Consider the following 21,495-nt stretch of genomic DNA (forward strand, 5'->3'; position numbering starts at 1 on the left):
TCCAAACCACGCTGTAATGACAAAGTGCCCAGCCGACTGAGTTATTATGTCTTCCCTAAAGTTCACTGTTTATCACTTAAGCTATATTTTAGTATGCTCCCATGGAATTTCAATTCATGATGCTACCAGTTTGATCAACAGTTTGAGGTTATTACCTAACAGCTCTTCAGATTGCATAGGGACAAACCAGGATACATCTGCTGGTAGATGAGCTGCCTTATAGCACCTTAGAGTTCTAACTCTGTCTCCCTCCAGTGAGGACACATTTAACCTTAAAAGTGTCAACTTAGATTGGTCACACTTCCAAGTACAATATTTAGTTTCTTTTTCAATAAACATGATTTTTTTACAACAAATACATGCTCAGGATAAACATCACAAAGCCACACACTCAGATAAATGACCTAAAAACAGCTAATTTATCTCCAAATATCAATTCTAAAGTCCAGGTCTTCACGCCTTTGACGATGCACACAACTCTCTAAATTTTAGGATACATTATTCCAACATCATACATTATTCTGCCATCATTCCTACAGTCTGACAAAAACTAAAATGTATATTCTTAAATGAGAGTACATCAGTATCACTGAAATTCATTACTGCAATTTTAACTTTCTCCATAATTACTTGAAAATTCATAGCATAGTGCCACTAAAACTTGCTAATTATGGGAGTTGTTCATTTACAATCAGTCTCTCTCATAACTGTACTACCATTTATTTGTTCCTAATTCAGTTCAATTCAGTTTCTTAACTACCCGACTCTGAGTCCAAGGCAGCAGCCGGAGTTCCAGACCAGACTTAAGTGAGGGGAAGTACAGGATCAATGTAACTTTCCTCACCTGGTGTACAAACTAAAAAAAAAAAATCATACATTTCTTTAGTGATAAAAATACAGTTCTTTTGTGAGCATGGACACAATGCAGGGAATCTGTTTCTTCGCATGAAAAGTCGAGTCGTGGGAGAAAGACTCGAACTCCATGGCTACCTTCCGGTTGACCCGAGTAAGGATGTGCATGAGCTCCAGCTTGTGCGCGTACAGCTTCAGCACGGCGCAGAGCGACTGGATGAACCAGGACCCCTCCTTGGAGTTCCGCCAGGAATAGTAGCCTGCAAGGCAAAGCACAGCCCAGTACCATGGGTGTCGGGTTCTATACATATGGAACCATCGAGGTAAAGCAAGCATGAACTTCCGCTGGAATTAGTAGCCACAGAGAGAAAACAAGCAGATGACACACTCAGTGTCAGGAAATGATGCCGGGGGAAGAAAACAAAAACAGAAATGTCTTGTGCGCACACCACTGCTTTCGACAAGAAAAAACAGTGTGGATGAACTTCACCATTGGGTTGCTGAGAGTTCTGCTTCCTGGGCTCCCCCGCAAAGGGGAAGAACAGCTGAACACGCAGGCAGAGAAACAAAAGGATAGTTACGGGGAGCGCGGTGTTACACTCAGACTACGGGCTTATCCAAGGAATAAACTGCCATGTATGTACACACATCTCCGTGTCCTAAATTTGTCTACAGGGCATCCGAATGAAGTGTAATAAACACATTACAGAGTATTAAAGTCCACAGTGGGAAAATAGTGTACTTATTGTACTTTTTACAGACTGACTATTGGATCCCCTACTTTTAATTTAGAAGTACTTTACTTGGAAAGATGCCTAGAAGTTAAAAATAAAATCATATTGAGCATATTTGAAAATGTAGCACTGTTTAAAAATACATTTATCCTGTATTTCCAAACTGTGACATCCTAAGTTGGTTGTAAATACACAATTGTATGCTCATGTTAATTACACGCTAGATGTGCAACACAAATGCAAAACAGTGGAGGCTAATAACCTAGCCATGTATCATTTATCTTCCCTCATTTCACTTCTAACCCCTCATGTGCTATTCATATTTATCTTTTTTATTTCCCATCTTCCGAAGAATTCCTGGAAAACACACCTCTTCCCTATTCCAAGAAGTGGGTGAAGCCCTGAGTTGGGTGTATTACAATACAGTATCCTATCTGATATTAAGTTCATGAATGACACTGTGTAAGTTGCTTTCTTATATATTTTCCAGCCAAACTTGGCTAAAAAACATTTTCTGAGCCTCTCTATGGTTAAGGTACCCTAAAATACAGATGATTTAGCTAATTTTTATGGATATCAAAATCTTGACAGCCTCTGGAACACACTCGCCACTGTTTAAAAGTTCTGCATACCACTCAGGGCCTGCGGCTTTCTTACCCGGCGCTGTGGAGTACGCATACAGGAAGTCTGCCTCCACTGGGATCTTCTGACAGGCCATGTCATCATCAACACTGCTGTCGGTCTCAACACCGCAGTCCAGCTCTGTTCCTCGGCAGGCCTAGAGGTTAGAGATGAAACGTTTATTTTTTTAAATGTGTGCACACGTAACTGATTTATAAGAAATGTAAAGGCTATGTAAAAGTTGATGTTAATTATGCAGAATCTTTTTGATGCAAGTCTAAAATGAAAATGTATTCTATATCTCCTAGTGGTAGTTAAAATGAACAACGGATAACAATAGTTCAGCAGCTTCAGGGGAAAATCCTTTGGCTAATCCTCAATTGAGTGAGTTAATCCCCAATGCACCCTCAATAGCCTAGTTGTCAGCTATATGTTACCTGAATAATGAAAAGTTTAGGTTTTCCAGCTAGACTTCTACAATAATCTCCTCTGAAAAAACCTGCTAATTTTCTCAGGTCAACAGGTCCATTTGTTCCAAAAATTATTCCTTCTTCGCCATGGCTCAGAAGCACGCAGATGAAACTGCTCCTTTTGCTGTGGTCTTCTTTAGAAACTGGAAAAGTGTTTACAAATAAGAGAAACAAATAAACAAAAAAACCAACACAACTTTATTCAACAATCTCATATATACAATATGGGGATAAGATAAAGAAATCTGAGACTAGAACTAAGGGATCATCTAAACCCAACTGGGGACAGAGCAACATACCTCAAACCCTTTCAGAGAGCTGGCAGGAAGAGCTCTTAGCTTACTTATATAAGATATATAAGTTGGATTGTGGACAGTATAGTTCTGTGATTCTTACATTTTATTATCGTATGTATGATTACAGCTAGACCTTGGACAATAAAATTGTCGTTAGATAACAGTGGACAATGAGGGTCATTCTTTTAATTATTTCTTACCACTGCACATCAATTCCACAATTTCTTCACAGGTAAGATCATTTTTGTTCCTGACTTCGTATTTTAAGTTCCTGAACGTTTCCCTGAGGTTTGCTGCATCTACGTCTGTGCCAGACCGAGCTGCCATTCCTTGGAACAGAAAAAATTACTTTGAATTGTATTTTTTTTTAAAAAGATTAACTGCTCTGAAATGAAATGAACTATTCAATGATTCACACAATCAACAATAGATCTTTCCTTTCAAATGCTAAGAAAATTCAATTATCATCACAGTGACATAGTTTTTTAAATTCCTTAGCACACGACACACTTGGTGACGTAAGCTACCGCAGGAGCATAATGTAAGCAGGTGCAGCGTGTTCCGGTCCCAAGGGCACCTTTCACGGCTGCCTACACAGTGAAAACAGAAACAACGTAAAATCCTAAGAAGGGGCTTGGTTAACTAAGTTATGATTCATTTATATAATGGAATACTATGCTGCCATTAAAATTTTTGTAGACAAAATTTTGCCATGGGAAACGGTAATTTTTTAAAAAAGACTAGAAAACAGTAGGATCCCACTTTTGTTTAAGAAAAAATTATATCTGTCTAACAATACACACATTTCACACATTCAGAGGAACTGGGTTTCTTTGATTTTACAAAGAAATTGTGTTCCTCACCATTTGAAGATACATGGCTACTTTCACAATGCCTTTTCAGGAAAAAACAAACAAACCCACAAACCACTACCAATGAATATTGTTCATCGGCACCCTGCTATGGGACGTCTCCTTTTTCCTTCCCACCACATGAGACAGCTATGACTGGGTTCATTTGTACAGATGTAGGGCATGGAGTGCACTGCTCTTTCCTCACTCCTATGGCTAATCTAACACCAGGAACTTGTCCAAAGTAACAAAGTTAGTGACAGACCTCTCCCGGGGGTCCTAGGCTTTTATCACTTCTCTATAGTCCCTTCCCTGTAAATGTAAAGTTTGATTCCACCAGGCACTCAGGTTAAAAATGCTAGTGTTAGGGGGAATACACCTTAGAATTGAGTAAAATTAAGGTGCATGAATAGAGAAAAGAATAAATGTGTGTATCTCCAAAATATTATTTCTGAGTAGTGTGATTATGATTGATTTTAAATTTTTTTCTTTGGCTAATCTGTAAATTCTGAAATTTCTATTATGGGTATATATTATTTTTATAATTTCTCCAACGTTTTGTTTTAAGATTCTTAGAGAGAGAGAAACATCTATGTGAAAGTGAAATATCGACTGGCTACCTTCTGCACACCCCCTACCAGGGAGATTGAACCCACAACCCGAGCATGTGCCCTGACCAGTAACTGAACCTGCAACCTTTCAGTGCCTGGGATGACGCCCAACCAATGGAGCCACACTGGCCAGGGCTAATTTTCTCAAGGTTTTACCATTGGAAAGGCTAAGGACATGCAGCTGTGTGACAAGGTGACTGAATTCTGGTCCTGGTTTGTGGGCACTTAGTGGTAGAACAGAAAACACCAGGCTGTGAGAGATTGTTGTGAAAACCTGACCCTGAAATCTTAAAGCAGAAAAGCAGCTCACTAAGGCTAAAGTCAGGCATGTGCACAGATATACAGTAAAAACCACTTAATATTCTGCATCAGAAAAAGAAAGAAATGACCAATTAGGTGCTAAAACCTAAATGTGTAAGGTATCGATGACTGTATGACTACTGGGCTAAGTATTTTTTAGAGAATGACAATCTTTCTCTTATTTTTTTAAAGCATAGGTTCATCATAAAATTCCATAGAAAGAGGAATCATTATTAGCAATATGAGGCACAACATCTAATAACTAAAGGTGGTATCTCAATTTATAGCCAATAAAGGCAATAAAACGGTGCCATTCAGATTTAGACATCCATTTCCCACTGCTCTCCCCTCACTTCTATAGATAATCTAACACCAAATCCCGCTTCTCTTTGCAGTGTGATCTAACTTCCTGCCATATTCACCACCACTCTGGTCTCCTAAATTAGATCTGCTGCCTCTAGTTTCTTTAAATAAAAATTAACTCTAATATGATTAATATGCCATTTTAAAGAATTATCAGAGCATCAACTCAAAGATGAAAAAATTGGGTAAATAGCCAAAAAGGTTTATTCTTATGGTTAATTAAGCAAATCAAGTGAATATTATATAATCACTAAAATAATAGATACAAAAATTATTTGGCAACACAAAAAATGCTTATATTAAGTGAAACAAGCAGGATACAATATTGCTTGCATATTATGAATAAAATTAACGTTTGAAAGAAACTGTCAAGGAAAAAATGTCAAGCAACACATCACAATGTTAGCGTTTTAGGATTGTGAGGAATTTTGTTTTTTATATTCTCTAAAAAAATTCTGAAAGGTATCATTAGATCCAAATCGTACATAGTAGAGGCTGAGGAAGGGATCTGGTGATCATGCCATGGGACCCTAAAAGGAGGCCCAGTAGAGTGTTAGAGAAGGAAAACAGTAAAAACAGGTTTAAGGGGATTGGAGGGAAGCGAAGTTGGCAAGCTTAAAGTACAAGCTTTCAAAATTTGGGGAAGGAGACAAAAATCAGATCAAAGCTGAAGAGGAAGCAGGGCAAAAGAAAGGTCCCATTAAGATGCAGAGTCTGTCAATGGAGCGCAGGAAGACACAGGAGTGAAGCATCACAGAGGCTGGCTCAGAGCGCCCGGGCCAGGCACACGAAGCTGAGGCCAGCTCTGCCACTAAACTACCTGGGGGACTCCACAGGGAGTTTAATCTTTCAGCATCTCAGAGGGGTTACTTTTTAGGGTTGTTGTAAAAACTAGATGAGACAGCACCTGTGAGGTACCCTGCAGTTCCAGGAAAGGAAAAGTACTACTACTTACTATTTGCTGTGATCCTTTCACTAGCATAAAAGAGGGCACAGAAGGATTAAGCAGCACCGGTCACAGAGAAGTGGGGCTGAAGGCGGACACTCAGGTAGGAGGCTAGCTGTTGGGAGAGGTTCTGATGATGGCAGAAGATTAAGAGTTCACTTGTATTGTAGAACCTGGAGAGTCCTGCTCTATCTCTACTTCATGAATATTTGGTGTCATAGGTTAATAACATCAATACAATTTGTTCTATTATACCAAATGTAAATGGTACAAATATTGGAAGAGTTAAAAATTGTGTTATGATACATACCAGTACTTTTATGAAAGTTCTTATTATTGATTATTATACATAAACCCATTTCAGGATAATCCATTTTGTAACTATTGTCCAAGGATATTCCAGAGTCCATTGATTTGCTGCCATGAAAGGGCTTTCTGTTTGGAAATCAAACAAGTTTACAACGGTAGAAATGACCAATGTGGCTGTTTTACAACTTTATAACATTAATACAACTTTATAACACATTAAGAACAGTTAACATTTGTAGAATCCATTTCACAGAAAAGGAAATGACCACCATGAGGCTAAGTAACGTGCTGATGGTCATGCAGATACTGTGTCAGAGCCAAGGTTGAAAGCTTTTATCTCTATACTTCATGTTTTCCTCTAAATTTTATTAAAACTTCATCAAATACATCTTACGCTTTAAAAATTTCTTGTAAGTCTGTGAAATAGTTTATCTTTCAAGGTAAGAGTAGATCTTAAAAATCATACTGAAATGATAAACCAACAAAAGGCAAATATGAGTCAAAGCACAATATTTATCACAATTCCTAAATTGTTCCTTAAAACCTATGAGCTGAACAAATTAATAATTTCTTAATACATAGACTTACTATTGTAAATAACTGAAAATACTTGTCTGAAGGCCACTTATCCAAAAACCCCTGTTTTCTAGGCCAGGATCAGTAAACTTTTCCTCAAAAGGGCCGACCACAGTGTCTCTGGCAGCTACTCCATTCAGCTGGTGAAAGTAGCCCAGGGCAATATTTAAAAAAAAAACGAGTGTGACTATGTTCCAATAAAACCTGACCAAAAGAGAGTGCAAGCCTGACCTCTGATCTAGAGCACAGACCAGGAAATAACAGGTTTAGGAACAGAAAAACACTGGTATCTACAGTCTATGTACTCTGCACTGTAAGAGCATTTCACATTATACACAAGTCTAAAAAAGTTGTTGGGAAAATATTAGAACAGTAAATTGTAAATTAAAGAAGTCAATGTCGGAAACAAACTATTATATTTCACTGAAGGTGAAGACCCCCCCACATTTTAAGGATAAGAAAATTAAAATTCTGAAAGCTGAGTGACTTGTTGAAGGTCATACAGATAATGAATCGAGGAACTGTAATTCCCCACCACCTCCTGCTGCCCCCTGAAGAGGTAGGTGCTCCTCTATGGGCAATAACAAAATAGCCAGACTGGGAGGGGCCATGCCTGATAAAGAGCAGAGACTCAAAAAGCTTAGGGACATGATAACTTATCATAGGATCAATACAGACCTAAATCTACTTTGGGCTCCCATGCAATTTGCTATTAAGTTATGTTCTGTATAATATAAAAAGATATGAAAATGTGTAAATCACTTTAAATGGATTAAAAAAAACACCCTCTAAAACAAGGTCATATTTCAAAGTTTAATTTCTAGGAAAATTCCTTTGCTAAATAACCATAGCTACTTCTCATTGGTAACCTATTCACAGTATTACTACTGTTCAGTCCTAGAATTAGTCTGTGTTTCCTTGAATGGTCCAGAATAATAACACTAGGTCTCAGAAATAAACTTTTAGAATTAAAAGTGTCACGAGAGACCCCAAATGGATAGTAACAGATGTGAATTAAATGAAGAGTGCTGGCGTTTTATCTTTTTCCTTTCTGTCTGCTGGGTACTGGAAGCCTTAGTGCACAGAGCATCCCAAACAGCAAGACCGCCAAGGAAAGGTAAAACCGGTAACCTGCAAGCTGGCAGTTCCCCGCAGCCTGGGAACTGGCACCTCCTTTCGTCTTCAAACTCAAACTCGTGAGTAAACAAAAGGCCAAAAAACTCCCCAACCACGAAGCTCCCACCGCGCAGCGCGGCTCAGGCGGCGCGGATGCAGAGGCTTTGGGGCCCTGCGCCCCTGCAAGGCCCCGCTCCCACGGGCGCGCGTGGGTCTCACCCAAGTTCCCGCGAATCTTTACTTCACAGGGGGGCCCGCGGGGCTGGGCCAACACGGCGAAGCCGCCAGCTGTGGGGCAGAAGTGAGCTGGTCGCTGGCCCGCCAGCCGTGCTCCAGCAGCCCCCCCCCCAGCCTGCGGCGCCCGCCCTTCTCGCACAACGTAGGGATCCCCCCTGAAACACTCACGTTTCCGAGCTTTTCACGGACTTTGAGTCCACGGAGTTTTCAGTGTTCTCCATGGAGACGTTTATTACTGGAATATAAGGGAAACAGAAGTTAGTGAGGATCGGTCGCCGTCACACTACTGCATCACACGAACCCTTCCCGGGGCTGTTTCTCCAGATGGACACATGGCGCGGGCGTCCCCACGCTAGGCTGCCGCTCGGCCCCGCGTCCTGCGGGCCCACCTGCGCAAAGCCGTGCTGTACCCCATCCCCCAGAGCGGGCGCGGGCTGACCGCAGGGGGACCGGGCTACGAAGAAAGGGGCAGGGTTCAGGGAGAGAGGCCGCGGCGGGGGCTGCGGGAGCCCCGGTGGCGGGAAGCCACCTCTGAGCGACCCGTACAGCGAGACCTAAGTGACATGCGGCTGCGAGAGGCTGTGCTTGCCGGGAAGGCCCAGCGAGGGCAGGGTCCCGACTGTGCTGCGCTCCCGGCGCAGCAAGGCCAGCGCGGCGGCGCGGGGCGGAGGCGCGGGGAGCAGGGCCCGCGGGCGCGGGGCGGAGGCGCGGGGAGCAGGGCGCGGCCGGTCCATCTCCCGGAGAAGCCGCGGGCGCTTTGAGCGGAGGCAGCGAGCCTTCCCCTGGCTGCCGGGGAAGAGAGGCAACCGCACGGCTGGCGCAGAGGCACACAGGCCAGTGAAGCCTCTGCAACCGTCCTGCAGGTGATGGGGTGGCCTGAACTAGGGCTGAGCAGCGCCCCGGCGTGGTTACGAGGCTGGAACTCGGGAGACTCCGGAGCAGTGGCGGGCGCAGGGCGGGCCGGCCGCGAGCTGCACCACAGCCTGCAGTCTTCCGAGGAGGGCTCCGCTGCTAAAACCCTTGCCAAGAGGTCAGTTCGGAGGAGGGCAGAAGACCACTGGCTTAAGGTCATGGGTATAGTGGGGACTGCCAGGGAAAACGGTCTAAGATTTGGAAATGGGTAAAAGAAATTACTATATATAATTTCAGTGTGGTGACTGGCGGGCACTGTCTACAGGCATCTCAGGGATTATCTGATTTTATGGGGGTGCCATCTCTACTTTCTGATATTAGAGACGACATAGTTTTGTTTCAGTAAGGTAGTTGGTGGCTGAAATTAAAAAAAAAATGAATTCTTTCGGAATAGGATTTAAAAACATTATTTGAGAAGAATTTTTCAGGAGCAAACACTATAATGTATTTCGTTCCTTCACTATTAGTATCTGAGCAATATATGTTGCAACAGTATCAGTCGACCCTCATATACTATTAAAAGATTATATGTGGTAAATAAAATCCTCAATGCATCAGACACGTGCACATTTGCTCTCTAATTGTCACCATCTGCTTGTCCCACATGAAAGCGCCAGCTCCACTCTTGGGAGCAGAGCCCTGCTTCCTGCAGAACCTAGTGTCAGACTCAGCATTACCTCACACCCATTAGCTAATGCCCGGCTGCACACATATGGTTCTGGGGATGGTGAGCTCATCTTAGAAAGATAAAAAATTATCCCCCCAAGGAAAAATTTAACACCCTCAATGATAACCAGAGTTTAAGTTCTTAGAACATTTTCATGTGACAAAGCAGAAATAGGAAAATATACAATAGAGGTTTAAAAATATATCCTGGCACAGCAATTACTTAACACTGTTTGTTTCTTGCTGTACTGATGTACGTAATGATTTCCATCAATTCAGGCTGCTGGTGATAATAAATAAAATTTCAAGGCATGTATTAGGTCCCGGAGAAGTTCTAAGTATACCGACTGAGATGAGACATCAACAGGAGCTCAGGTCTTAGAAACTCCTCTAGTTCCTAGATCCCCTTAACACTTAGCACTGAAGCTACAAGGATCAGATCTTCAAAACTAATGCAATAATAAGCAAAGCAGAATAAATCACCTGCAGAGTTAAGAAGAGGAATAAAGTTAATTGCTAAAATTAAAATTTCAACATGAAGTTAGAGTAAAATTTTGGGAAAACAAACAGCCACCCCTGGTATTAAAATGGTAGAGATTTCAAGATGAAATATTAAATTAGTATAACCAGTTTGATTCCTACGCAGCTAACCCACTTTTGAATCACCTCCATAAATATGAATACTTAAAAAAACACCCAAAAACCACATTATAAGATTTACCAAAATGGTTAGCCAAAGAAAAGGCCCCCCAAAATTACAGTGCATGTGTGACTCCAGTGTTATTAGGTAACAGCAGTTCCTCTCACTGCCAGCTCACACGGCAAGACTCGGGTAAGAGGTCCTTTTATGTATGTATTACTTTTTATGTATTTCTGGTTAGTCTTTTCAACCACGCTGAGGCATAATGACCCCCACTTTATAGGTCAGTAGACTGAGGCTTGGAGCAATTAAGTAACTTTTAAGCGGCAGAGGCAGGATGCAGACCAGGATCTGCAATGAGGGGCAGATTCCCACCCTTCCACACAGCTCAGTCATATACAGAAAGGGTAACCCTATCAATACTCTCAGGGAAGGAAACAAAAATTCGTAGCCTAGGAGCTCTAATTAGGATGACACGAAGAGTGTAAGTAACATGACAGAAACCGACTGCAGAGACATGGAAATAGCAGAGTAGGCCTACCTGGATTAACGAAGAAAACAGAAATGATGGTTATGCTGTTTCTGATGCCTCTGGGAAATTTACTTCAAAAAGTAAAATAACTACTTTCACGTGAGGCAGTCAGTGTAAGTCATGAAGACATATTTTCAAATCTCCACTTGCCTCTGCAGGAAAAGCAAAGCCTTTTGAGGATGGCTTCTGGGAAGACCATACCTCTGCCAAAGAACCTGAAAACCACCAGGACTGTATATCTGTCAGAGTACAAAGTCTCAAAAGCAGTCACATCTTCAGATTTAGTAAGTGAAACAGAAAAAACATACACTTCACAGTGGTTTGGATGAGACTCCAGCTATAACGTGCTAGAGGTTTTGTTGAAATTGTTTCCTATCTGGTTTCTGAATTTCTTTGGGGACTTATAAGAAGCACCAAAACTGGATATTGTCACTGGACCTGGTAGAGTTGGTCTTTTAATATTTATTTTGTATTCAAGGTGAAAACACACTGTTGGCAAATAAGATTAAATACAACAAAATTAAGTTCAGTTGTGGCAAAGAAACAAAAACCAAAAAGACAGACTGGAGTGCTCCCCACTATTCAAAGCCATGAGCCTTGCAAGGGGTCTGTCTTCCCCTCACCTGAGTCCTAAGATAGTATCTTTGAAGGGACAAAAGGAGAAATGGGAAAGTAATTGCAGACCTAAATAAGTTGTATGATGTACAGGCAGAGTGAAGGGTCTCGGATACCTTTCATAAAAATTGCACATAACCTATACGGCCTCCTCCCTCCCACGGAGAACCACTCTTCTGTAGAAGCAGATTCAGGCTTACAACCACCTGATTAAATAAATCCTGCCTTCTAGAGAAGGTTTAAAGCTGAGAAAAGTTAGTGTCAGTAGTACTGATTCATGTGTTCCATAATAGTACTGTAGTAAACCCTGAGTGCATCAAGTAATGGAAGAAACAAAGATCCTATCTCTGTGTGGGACTTACACCTACGCTCACTAGTATTCAAAAGTGGCTCAACAAGGCAGAGGCCAGGCTGGGTCAAGTTTGTATCAGATAACGTTACCTTACTTTTCCCTAACTGAGACACTCTGTTAGCAATTTGAAGGCAAGGACAAAATAGGCAGAGAAACAACTTTACAGAGATTTACAAAGCACTGTCACAGATAACTCATTTTATACTCAAAACAACCTCATGAGGTTTGTGTATTACTTATGCCTAATTTATGGATGAGCTAGTAAGTGTAGCCCTTGGGACCTGGCCTCAGGTCCTCTGACTACAGAGGACCTATTCCCTATTCCCCTCCATTACATTTGTATTTGTTTAATATTTAATGTGTACAAAACAGTATCTAACAGTCTAAGAATTCCCACATCTTTCTTAGGCCTACAAACACCAGTGCTTCCCATCTTTGAGGCAGAGCTTAAGAAACTAATCTAGCCTCCAGAATCGACTGAATGCCATTCATGAAAATAGAGACTGCTTTCTATCAGAAGGGGGATGAAGCAGTAGGAGACTGTGTTATATTAGGTTTGAAAGCAAAACAGCAAAGAAGCATTGTAAGAGTCCTTATCAGGTAACATGTCAGTCTTTTAAAATGGCAGGAGGCGAGGCCTTTTTTCAAGATAGTGAAAGCAAATCTGATTAAGTTAGGTACAGTGTTTCATTTCTTTTTTTACTGTGAACAGGTTTTATTGCCAAACTCTAATAAATTGTTCATCCATTCACTAAAACATTATAACTTTCAACAGCCGTCTTTTGCAAAAGAGCAAAGCAAAACCAAACTGGCTGTGCACACTTTGATTCAGGCGGGTTTAACCACCTGGCTTAGCACCTGTTACTATCTTGCACACCCCCACTGCAACAGCAACTCCGTATTTCACCCCTACCATTCCTTTCTAATCCACATCTTTTCATTAGAATTTGCTAAGTAATCCTGAAACACTTTATTTTTTTCTGGATAGGGCATAATTATCACTTGTGCCAGGGCCTGGGGAAAGGCAGTAAGGAGCAACAAGGTAACAACAAGATAAACACAGTCACTCCTGGGGTTTGCTTACAAGCTAGCAGGGAAGGCAGTACACAAGCAACTGCAAAGGGTATGCTTTTTTTCTTCTTAGGGAGTGACACGTGCAAAAGGAAAACAACTCCGGAGTGTTTAGTGAGAAGAGAAACATAAATCAGAGTTCCTCAAGCAAACGTGATGTGATGGCGGGAGCGAGGGAATGCAAGTGTGTCAAGCAGAGAACAGGCATTAAGATCTGCAAGGCTATGCAGAAAGTGAAAAGGTGCTATAATAAAAGGTAAGGCAGGGAAGGGGACCAGGGAGCCAACCTGGGATTGCCTTTGTTAACCACGTTAAGGGACTGCGTTTATCATAAGGGCCAAAGAACGGCTTTCTAGGTTTTTATTTTGTAAAGATCCCTCAGCCTGTGCTGTAAACAGACGGGCGAGGTGCAGAGGAGCTGGAAGCAGGGCTCCCGGTGGTGGCTAACCCGCAGAGCAGCTGGGAGACCCCTGAGGAGGCTGGTTCTGTCACAAGGAAAGCAGCAGCTACGGAGGGAAGAGCCCGCAGGAAACGCCGCAGGGGGGCGACAGGCACAGCTGGGCAGCGTGGCCTGGGGAGCGGCTCCCGGGGAACCTTGGCCTTGGATACAAAATCCCACGGCGGGGGGGGGGGGGTAAGGATTCGCGAGGCCCGAGGAGGAACTGCAGGTCCAGGCTTCAAACTCCTTCTCTGGAAAACTGAGTCACGCAGTCAAGGCGGGGAAACAGAAGCCCAAGACGGAGAGGGCAGCAGAGGCCAGGGCCCGCGCCCGCGCCCCCGCCTCCTGCCCTCCGGGCATCGTCTCCCGTCCGACGTCCGGGGCCCGCGCCCCGCCCCCACCTCACGCCGCGGCGCGGCCGCCCTCGCTTCCCAGGCATCCCGCTCCAGGGCCCAGCCCCCGGTTACCGGGCCTCGGCGCCCGCCCCGCCCCGCCCCCCCCACCGGCCTGGCCGCTCCAGGCCCGGCTGTTCCATCACCCGCCCGGCCTCCCGCGCCCCCGGCTCGGCGTCCGCAGCCCGGCCCCGCGCCCCCCACCCCCAGCAGGGAGTCTTGCTCCGCCGGCATCCGCGCTCGCCACCGCCCCCTCCGTCGTGGCGAAACGAAAGGCCGGTGCCCATCTCCCCGCCACCCGGAGCAGCCGCAGGCCCGGCGCGTGCCGGAGAAAGACGGCGGGAGCGGGCCCGGGCTAGCGGCCCGCGGGAGCCGGGACCAGGACCGCACTCACCAGCCTCCACCCAGCGCCGCCCGAGCTCAGTTTCCGCGCCCGCGACCCAGAGCCGGAGCTCGGTGCTGTCGGTCCGCTCGCAACCAACACGTCACCCGCCCCGCCCCGCCCCCGCCCTCTCATTGGCCCGCGAGCTCCCCGCCAGGACGCCCCGGACGCCGCGCCCCCGCGCGCGGTTTGAAGGCGGGAACTGGCCTCGGGGAGGCCGCGGCTGCGGGTGGCGCTGGGCCTTCTGCCCGGGGAGCGGGTGTCTGCAGGTAAACGCCGGGGCCCCGAAGGCGGCGTCGGGCCCCGGGGGCGGAGGGGAGGGAGTCCCGGGCGGCGGTGCCCGGGCGGAGCTCGGGGAGGAGGGGAGCGGAGCGCGACCCGCCCCGGCTCCCGCGCTTCCCCTCAGAGGGCCGGGTCGGCCCGAGCTCCCCGCCGCCCCCCGCGCTTCCCCTCAGGGGGCCGGGTCGGCCCGAGCTCCCCGCCGCCCGCCGCCCCCCGCGCTTCCCCTCAGGGGGCCGGGTCGGCCCGAGCTCCCCGCCGCCCCCCGCGTTTCCCCTCAGGGGGCCGGGTCGGCCCGAGCTCCCCGCCGCCCGCCGCCCGCCGCCCCTCGCGCTTCCCTCAGGGGGCCGGGTCGGCCCGAGCTCCCCGCCGCCCGCCGCCCCCCGCGCTTCCCCTCAGGGGGCCGGGTCGGCCCGAGCTCCCCGCCGCCCGCCGCCCCCCGCGCTTCCCCTCAGGGGGCCGGGTCGGCCCGAGCTCCCCGCCGCCCCCCGCGCTTCCCCTCAGGGGGCCGGGTCGGCCCGAGCTCCCCGCCGCCCCCCGCGCTTCCCCTCGGGGGGCCGGGTCGGCCCGAGCTGCCCGCCGCGCCCGGCGCTTCGCGTCTCGCACGCCTCCCAGGCCTCTGCGTGGGCTCCAACTCGTTTCGGCCGCAGGACGTCCTGGCGCCGTCGGCGGAGTTCAGGGTCAAGTTTCCAGGAGTTCTTGACCTTCCGACCCCTCAGGGACCCCGTGTCCGGAACCCGCGGCGCCCAGCACTGCTGTGGCTTATTGGGGCGCAAGTGAGGGCCGGGGTTCCCAGCACAAACGCGCGTCCTATAGCTGCAGCCGCCGTTCGCCGCGTGCTTGCCCCGCGCTCGGGCCTTTTCACACATTTTCTTTGTTCTTTCGACGACCCCCGGCGGCGGGAACCCCAGGCCCACCCAGACTCACCGGGGCTCAGCGGCCGGCTCCTGGGGAGCGAGCGAGCCCTGGCCGGCCTGGCGCGGTGGTTGCAGCGTCGGCCCCGGGGCCCCGGTCCCGGGTTCGATCCCTGTGGAGGGCACATCGATGTGTCTCTCTCTCCCTCCCTCTGTCTGAAAAGCCGTAGGGAGAAGAAAAAGGGGGGTGGGCAGGAGTGTTCCTGTAGGACCCCAGGAATCAAACGTAGGCCTTTCTAGATCTCTCCCAGGTGGGGGGGACCAATGTTGGACACTGTTGTTTTGTTTTGTTGTTTTGCTGCAATAAAACTGAAGAACTGGACCCACCCCCACCCCTAACAGTGGTTCAGCGTCCCGTGCTTCGCACGGAAGGCGCCGGTGTGTATCCCTCTGCCGTGCCCGGCTCCCTCTGTGCTAACCTTTCTTACCGAAACGATGCTCCAGTCAAAGCAGCAGCAGCAGCAGTTTTCTGTTTTCTTGCAAATTATACTAATCTACTTGGTCTAGAGAAACTTTGTATCAAAACAGTTGGCTGGAGGCACTGTCAGAGTTCTGAGTCGGTATTTCTTTGTACACAGCGTCTCACGGGTGGCAACGCTTGATCTGGCCCTTGAAGGGGAGACACTGGCAAAGGCTGGCGAGGCCAGCTCCTGAGCGAGACCTGGGCGAGGGGCCAGAGCCAGTGGTCATTGTCCTTCACCTGGTGAGAGGGCTGAACAAGAAAGAAGCCGGGCAGCTTCCCGAGGTGAACCAAGATGTGAACTGGTCCATGCTCTGAGTCATTAGTGCGTCTCTATGCAGAGTTTTGAGACTGGATTTCAGGGGGATGAGTCTGGCAGAGTGAGGCTTTTTGAGTGGGAGATCCTGTGCGGATAGTGGGAAGGGGGAACTGGAAATGGACGATATGCCTTACCCCTTGTAGGAGACTTTTGGGAAATTTAAATAGGCGTTATGTCTGTTCAAGCACAGACAGGCAGAGCGACTGAAGTGGGGGGGAACCAAAATTCAGTCAGTTTTACTTAATTTCTTAAGGTGTTATTCATCTGGAAAGTAAATGTATATAATAATATTACTGCAAGTGGATTTTAATCACATACTTTATTTTGAATAGTTTAGCGGTGGGAGAAATAGCATAAATATATTCCAAAGAAGCCATAAAAGGGTTATATTCAAACATTGTGAAATACCAGAACATTACTAAATACTAGAACATACATGTCAGAAAACATAAAATACTGATGTATCTGTTCTTGGGGCAAAGGGAAAAGTGGAGCTGGGGAATAAGAATTGACTGGTGATCAGACAAAAACAGTCAAACAAAGAAACCAGGAAAGCTGGGTTAGGGAGAGCCATGGCAAGGCAGGCTTCAGATCTCCCCAGAAGCCAGTAATCATGAAGCATGCGCCCCCTATTCCAGCTGTTCCTCTGTGGCCATCAAGTGCCATAGCTGGGCAAGTCTAAGCATAAACCTGGGGAAACCAGGGCTGTTTAGCTTTCCGTCTGAGTCATCTCTCCACCTCTCTCCCCACTGCCCCTTCTCCCACTGGTCAGCTAATCCTTTTAGAGTAAGGTAGCCTTTTTTTCTAGCCTGACCACCTTTAGTTGTAAAATCAGTATCAAACATGGTTAAATAAAAATTCTGGCACAATGTTTATAAATAAATAATAGAGCTCTTAAAGCCTGCTATTTTAAAATACAACAAATATTTTTCTTTGGAATTTGGGAACTGTTAACAAAAGTAGTTATGGTCTCTATATGAAAAGGGGTTTTGCCATACAATTATATAAAAGAAAAACAGAACTCTTTCCCCACCAGGAATTAAAAGCGTTTCTGAAATGGCTCTCCCATGGGGTGGGAATGAGGAACATGACAGTCGGAAACCAGAGCACCAGTTGCACTCTGCTCTCCACGGCTTTGCTTTTGTCCTTCAGCCGTCCTGCTGGGACAGTCCAAGCCCCAGTTGTCTTCTAACCCACCACCCAGCTGTTAAAATTTTCAAACTGCAAAGAACATGAAGGCCTAACATATCCAATGAAATTACATTCCTTTTCTAAGCATATCTTTTATGAAATTTATGTTGATACCTTTAGAATTATATTTCTGTTTCTTGGCTTATAATTTAAAATTTTCATGTAGATTAGCCGTAACTTTGAGAGAAGAATCTTAGGTCTGTTATGTTTGAAGTCAGATTTGGAATCTGTATAATGTCTTTTTTTTTTTTTTTAACCATTGATGACATTCCTACCCTCTCTTAATCTTTTAGGGTGATTTCTATTTTTTTATTCCATGGAATGCATATATTATTTGCCAGTGAATTTGCGTTGTCTCAGTGTTTTCTGCTAAAATTCAAGAGAATATTGATCAGCGTGGTAAGTACAAGTACTGAAAAGACACTGCCCAAGGTAAAGAGGAATTTTACCCTCAAATGCTTTAGCATATATTATTATTTCACTTAAAAAAGTAATATATCTGTTTTCTACATAGATAAATTATGTTATAGATGATATTAATGAAGAGGGAAACTATGTCAATTATCTATTTCTGTGTAAAACCAGGCCAAAACTTACTGGCTTTAAAAAACAAGTTTTTTCTTACAGTTCTGTAGGCCGACTGGGCAGTTCTTTGTGAGGTCTGAACTTACTTGGGCTCACTCGCATTGGATTCTCATAATGGCGGATCACCCAAAATGGCCTGATTCACACAACTTGACAGTGGGTGCTGGCTGTTTGCTCAGGAACTTTGCTTTTCCTCCACAGCCTTTTATTCTCTTTGAGGCTAGAGTTATAGCATTTCAAGGAGGGACCCTGAGATAATCAAATCTAATGCAAAAGCACTTATTAAACCTCTGTTTGCTTTACATTTGTTGATGTAGCATGGCCAAAGCAAGTCATGGCCAAGCCCAGAGTGAGCATGGCAATGTGCTTAGGTGGCATCTCTTGATGAGAAGAATAGCAAAGAATTTGTAGCCATTTTTTAATCTACAATGGACCTCTCCCCACCCCCACACACATACCCCTTCTAAAAACCTATCCCTTTTCTTTTATAGGTAAACCATAATCCCAAACTGGAAAAATATCTCCTGGCCTCCTTACCTTGGTGTGGCTAACATGAAAGCATTGTATGCAAACAAAAACAAATGTCATTAATAAACAAGAGTTATAATACAGTCATTCACATCGACTTATCACAAAATACAGCCATTAAATTAGCAGACATAAGTAAAGATTTATTAATTCCTTTTTTAAATCATATTTGCAATTACTATAGACATCCCAAAGCAAAACTAGCCAATATTTTAATTCACATTCATACACTGAGTTATCCTCCCAACTAACAATTGTGTTGAGACATAAGAGCAATGAACAAAAACAGGAAGAGGGAGGCAAGAACTGCACAGGGGTGCCTAGACATGAACCCTACACTAACAAACAATAGCACAAGAATGATGCCAAGGGAGTAGCGTCAGTTGGGGAAGGTGGATAGCCGTTGATGCAATAAAATGGTTATAATGAAAACCATACTGATACAAAAACACATCTACATGAGACCTTGTAATTTATAAAACATTTTCATATGTCTTTCATATTTATCCTCAAGGTAACTACATAAAGTATTCAAAAAGATGTTGATTCCCATTTTGCAGCTGAGTAAGATTCAGGGAGCTTCATTAACTTGTCCAAAACCTTAGCACAGATGGAAGCACCAGGATCTAAAGGTTTCTGATAACCAGCTCTTCTCTCATTTACATGAAAACTTCATGCAAACGTAAAATACAAAGCAGACTAGGAAATGAGTTTTGAAGTTTTACCAAACAAAATACAGGGTGTCCCAAAAAAATATACACACACTTTAATAGCTGATAACTCAATTTTCACTCCTTTTCAGGTTTAACTGATTTGAAATAATGGGTGGAGCCAGACTAAGCTTTGAACAAGGAAAATTTATCCTAAAGTTCCACTAGACTTTTTTTTAATGGGGATACATAAAAGATAAAGTTTATGGTACAAAACCAGCACAGTCGACAGATTGAGGGCACACAAACACCAAACGAAATGATTCTTGATATTTGCAAGTCCATTGCTTCGCGTTATCAGCAATGCCTGGACCAGAACAGTCATCAGTTTGAAAAAAGACATTGACAAAAAAAATATTCATTTTTGTAGATTCTTTTAAATTTTGAAAATGAACTGTATGTTCATAAACACTGACTTTATAATCATTCAAAGTGTGTCTACATTTTTTGTGTATTATAAACAAAGACACTGATGTCCTTGTTTGTTTGTTGTTTGTTTGTTTTAGTGGTAATTGATGGAAATCTTACCTGGGATAGAATTTAGTCTCCCCATATGTCTGAACCAATGAAGAGAAATTGGGAAGCGAAGCTGAAGCTAATTGAAGAAAGAGCGGCCCGCTATGAAAGAAAACCCCTGTCCTCAGTGTACAGACCCAGGCTGTCAAAGCTGGAGGAACCACCCTCTGTTTGGAAACTATTTCCTCGGCAAAGTCAAGCTTTCAGTTTTGTTCAAAGCTGTAAAGAGGTAATTTTTTCATCTCCTTTTTTTTTTAGCTACTGTAACTTAAGATTTCTAAAAAAAATACCATTTTCTTTATTTTAGGCCACATATCTACCAAAAGAATTTAATTGCGATCTTATGATTACATGATTTAGGAAAAATATCCCCATGAATCATGAGCCATTTAGCTTATATTAATAATGAAAAAGAATGCCAATTAGTTTTATCTAAATATCTAATGCCAATTAGTTTTAATAAATTGTAATAACATTTAAATGAAAATGCTTGGAGGAAGAGTGACTATGTTTGTGGACTAAAAAGTAATGGAATGACTGAGATTTTAAGAGTAAAACTAAAACAGTACAGAAATACAAGGAAATGAATGAGTAGAGCATGAGATTTTTAAGGACAAAATTAGGAAAAGGAGAATCGAATTTAAGCACTAGGAAATGCAAATGTCTCAAATAGTACAGCTCAGACTCAGCAAGCTCCAGAACTTACGTGAGTCAGCACCAGAGCTCCCGTGCACGCACCCTCCTCTCTCCTTTTGTGCTTTGGAGCTGTGCAGTGGATTTATCTTAGCAACTTCCAGCACATCGGGCAAGCAGGAGGAAGTACTTCTTGCTACCTGCTAGCCTCGCAAGGGTTGTGCTGCTCAAAGTAGCCAGACTCGGATGTGTTTTGCACATCATTTGTTTTAGGAGCATTATGGGGACTCCAAAGTCCAGTTGACCCTTGAACAACAGGTTTGACTTGTGTGGGCTCACTTGCTCCTGTTGTGTTTTTTTTAAAATATATCTTTATTGATTTCAGAGAGGGGAAAGGAGAGGGAGAGAGAGAGACAGAAACATCAATGATGAGAGAGTCATTGATCAGCTGCAGCCCACAACCCCGGCATGTGCCTTGACCAGGAATCGAACCCTGATCGCCTGGATCCTAGGTCGATGCTTAACCGCTGAGCCACGCCCGGCCGGGCGCTCCTGTTTTTTTTCAACATATAATGTAAATGTGTTTTCTCATCCTCATAGTTTTCCCAATAACGTTTCCTTTTTGCCAGCTTACTTTATGGGTAAGAATACAGTATATAAGACAGGCAGACCTCAGATATTACGGGTGTGGTTCTAGGTCACCACAGTAAAGTGAGTATCTCAGTACAGCTAGTCGTAATCTTTTTTGCTTGTGTTAGGGTACTTCTGGTCAGCAGCAGGCTATTGGTTGTTAAGTTTTGGGGGAGTCAAAAGTTATACACAGATTGACTATGTGGGGGTCAGCACCCCTAACTCCTGCGTTGTTCAGAGGTCAACTATAATGAAAAGATACATATATGAAATCTAGTATAAACATTGTGGTTCTGATCACTGATGCTATATAAAATCTCAGTGATAAACGTTTTTAGGGAAAGGTCCCTTCTTTGCCTAGTAGGGAGAAGCTCACTTAGCTCGTATCAGAATAGTGCAGGAAATACAAGCAACACTTGTTATGCTCATTCTGTGTAAACCAAATTC

At 44.6% G+C, this 21,495-nt stretch overlaps 2 protein-coding genes across 6 annotated transcripts in view; one reads left to right on the plus strand and one right to left on the minus strand.

Annotated features, from left to right (window-relative positions):
- Window positions 1–396: 396 nt before the first annotated feature.
- Window positions 397–14,358, minus strand: CASP3 (caspase 3). The gene is made up of 7 exons (XM_087814080.1): window positions 14,296–14,358; window positions 8,451–8,517; window positions 6,355–6,479; window positions 3,174–3,302; window positions 2,645–2,820; window positions 2,244–2,364; window positions 397–1,112 (listed from the first exon to the last, which is right to left on the minus strand). The coding sequence occupies exons 2-7, from the start codon at window positions 8,501–8,503 to the stop codon at window positions 883–885; spliced, it is 834 nt and encodes a 277-aa protein (XP_087670206.1). The 5' UTR covers window positions 8,504–8,517; window positions 14,296–14,358; the 3' UTR covers window positions 397–882.
- Window positions 14,359–16,034: 1,676 nt separating this feature from the next.
- Window positions 16,035–21,495, plus strand: part of PRIMPOL (primase and DNA directed polymerase) — a 35,152-nt gene continuing 29,691 nt past the window's right edge. Inside the window, exons 1-3 of one of the 5 annotated variants that reach the window (XM_016211282.2) lie at window positions 16,035–16,221; window positions 17,740–17,845; window positions 19,776–20,014. In XM_016211282.2, coding sequence (XP_016066768.2) covers window positions 19,823–20,014 — 192 coding nt within the window. In that variant the 5' untranslated portion in view covers window positions 16,035–16,221; window positions 17,740–17,845; window positions 19,776–19,822. Of the gene's footprint in view, window positions 16,222–16,884; window positions 17,846–19,775; window positions 20,015–21,495 lie in introns of those variants that run through there. The other 4 variants (XM_016211281.2, XM_016211284.2, XM_016211283.2 and 1 more) reach the window with 4 other exon arrangements.

The sequence above is a fragment of the Miniopterus natalensis genome, chromosome 2 (assembly GCF_054644295.1).
Source record: "Miniopterus natalensis isolate mMinNat1 chromosome 2, mMinNat1.hap1, whole genome shotgun sequence".
Taxonomy (NCBI): Eukaryota; Metazoa; Chordata; class Mammalia; order Chiroptera; family Miniopteridae; genus Miniopterus; species Miniopterus natalensis.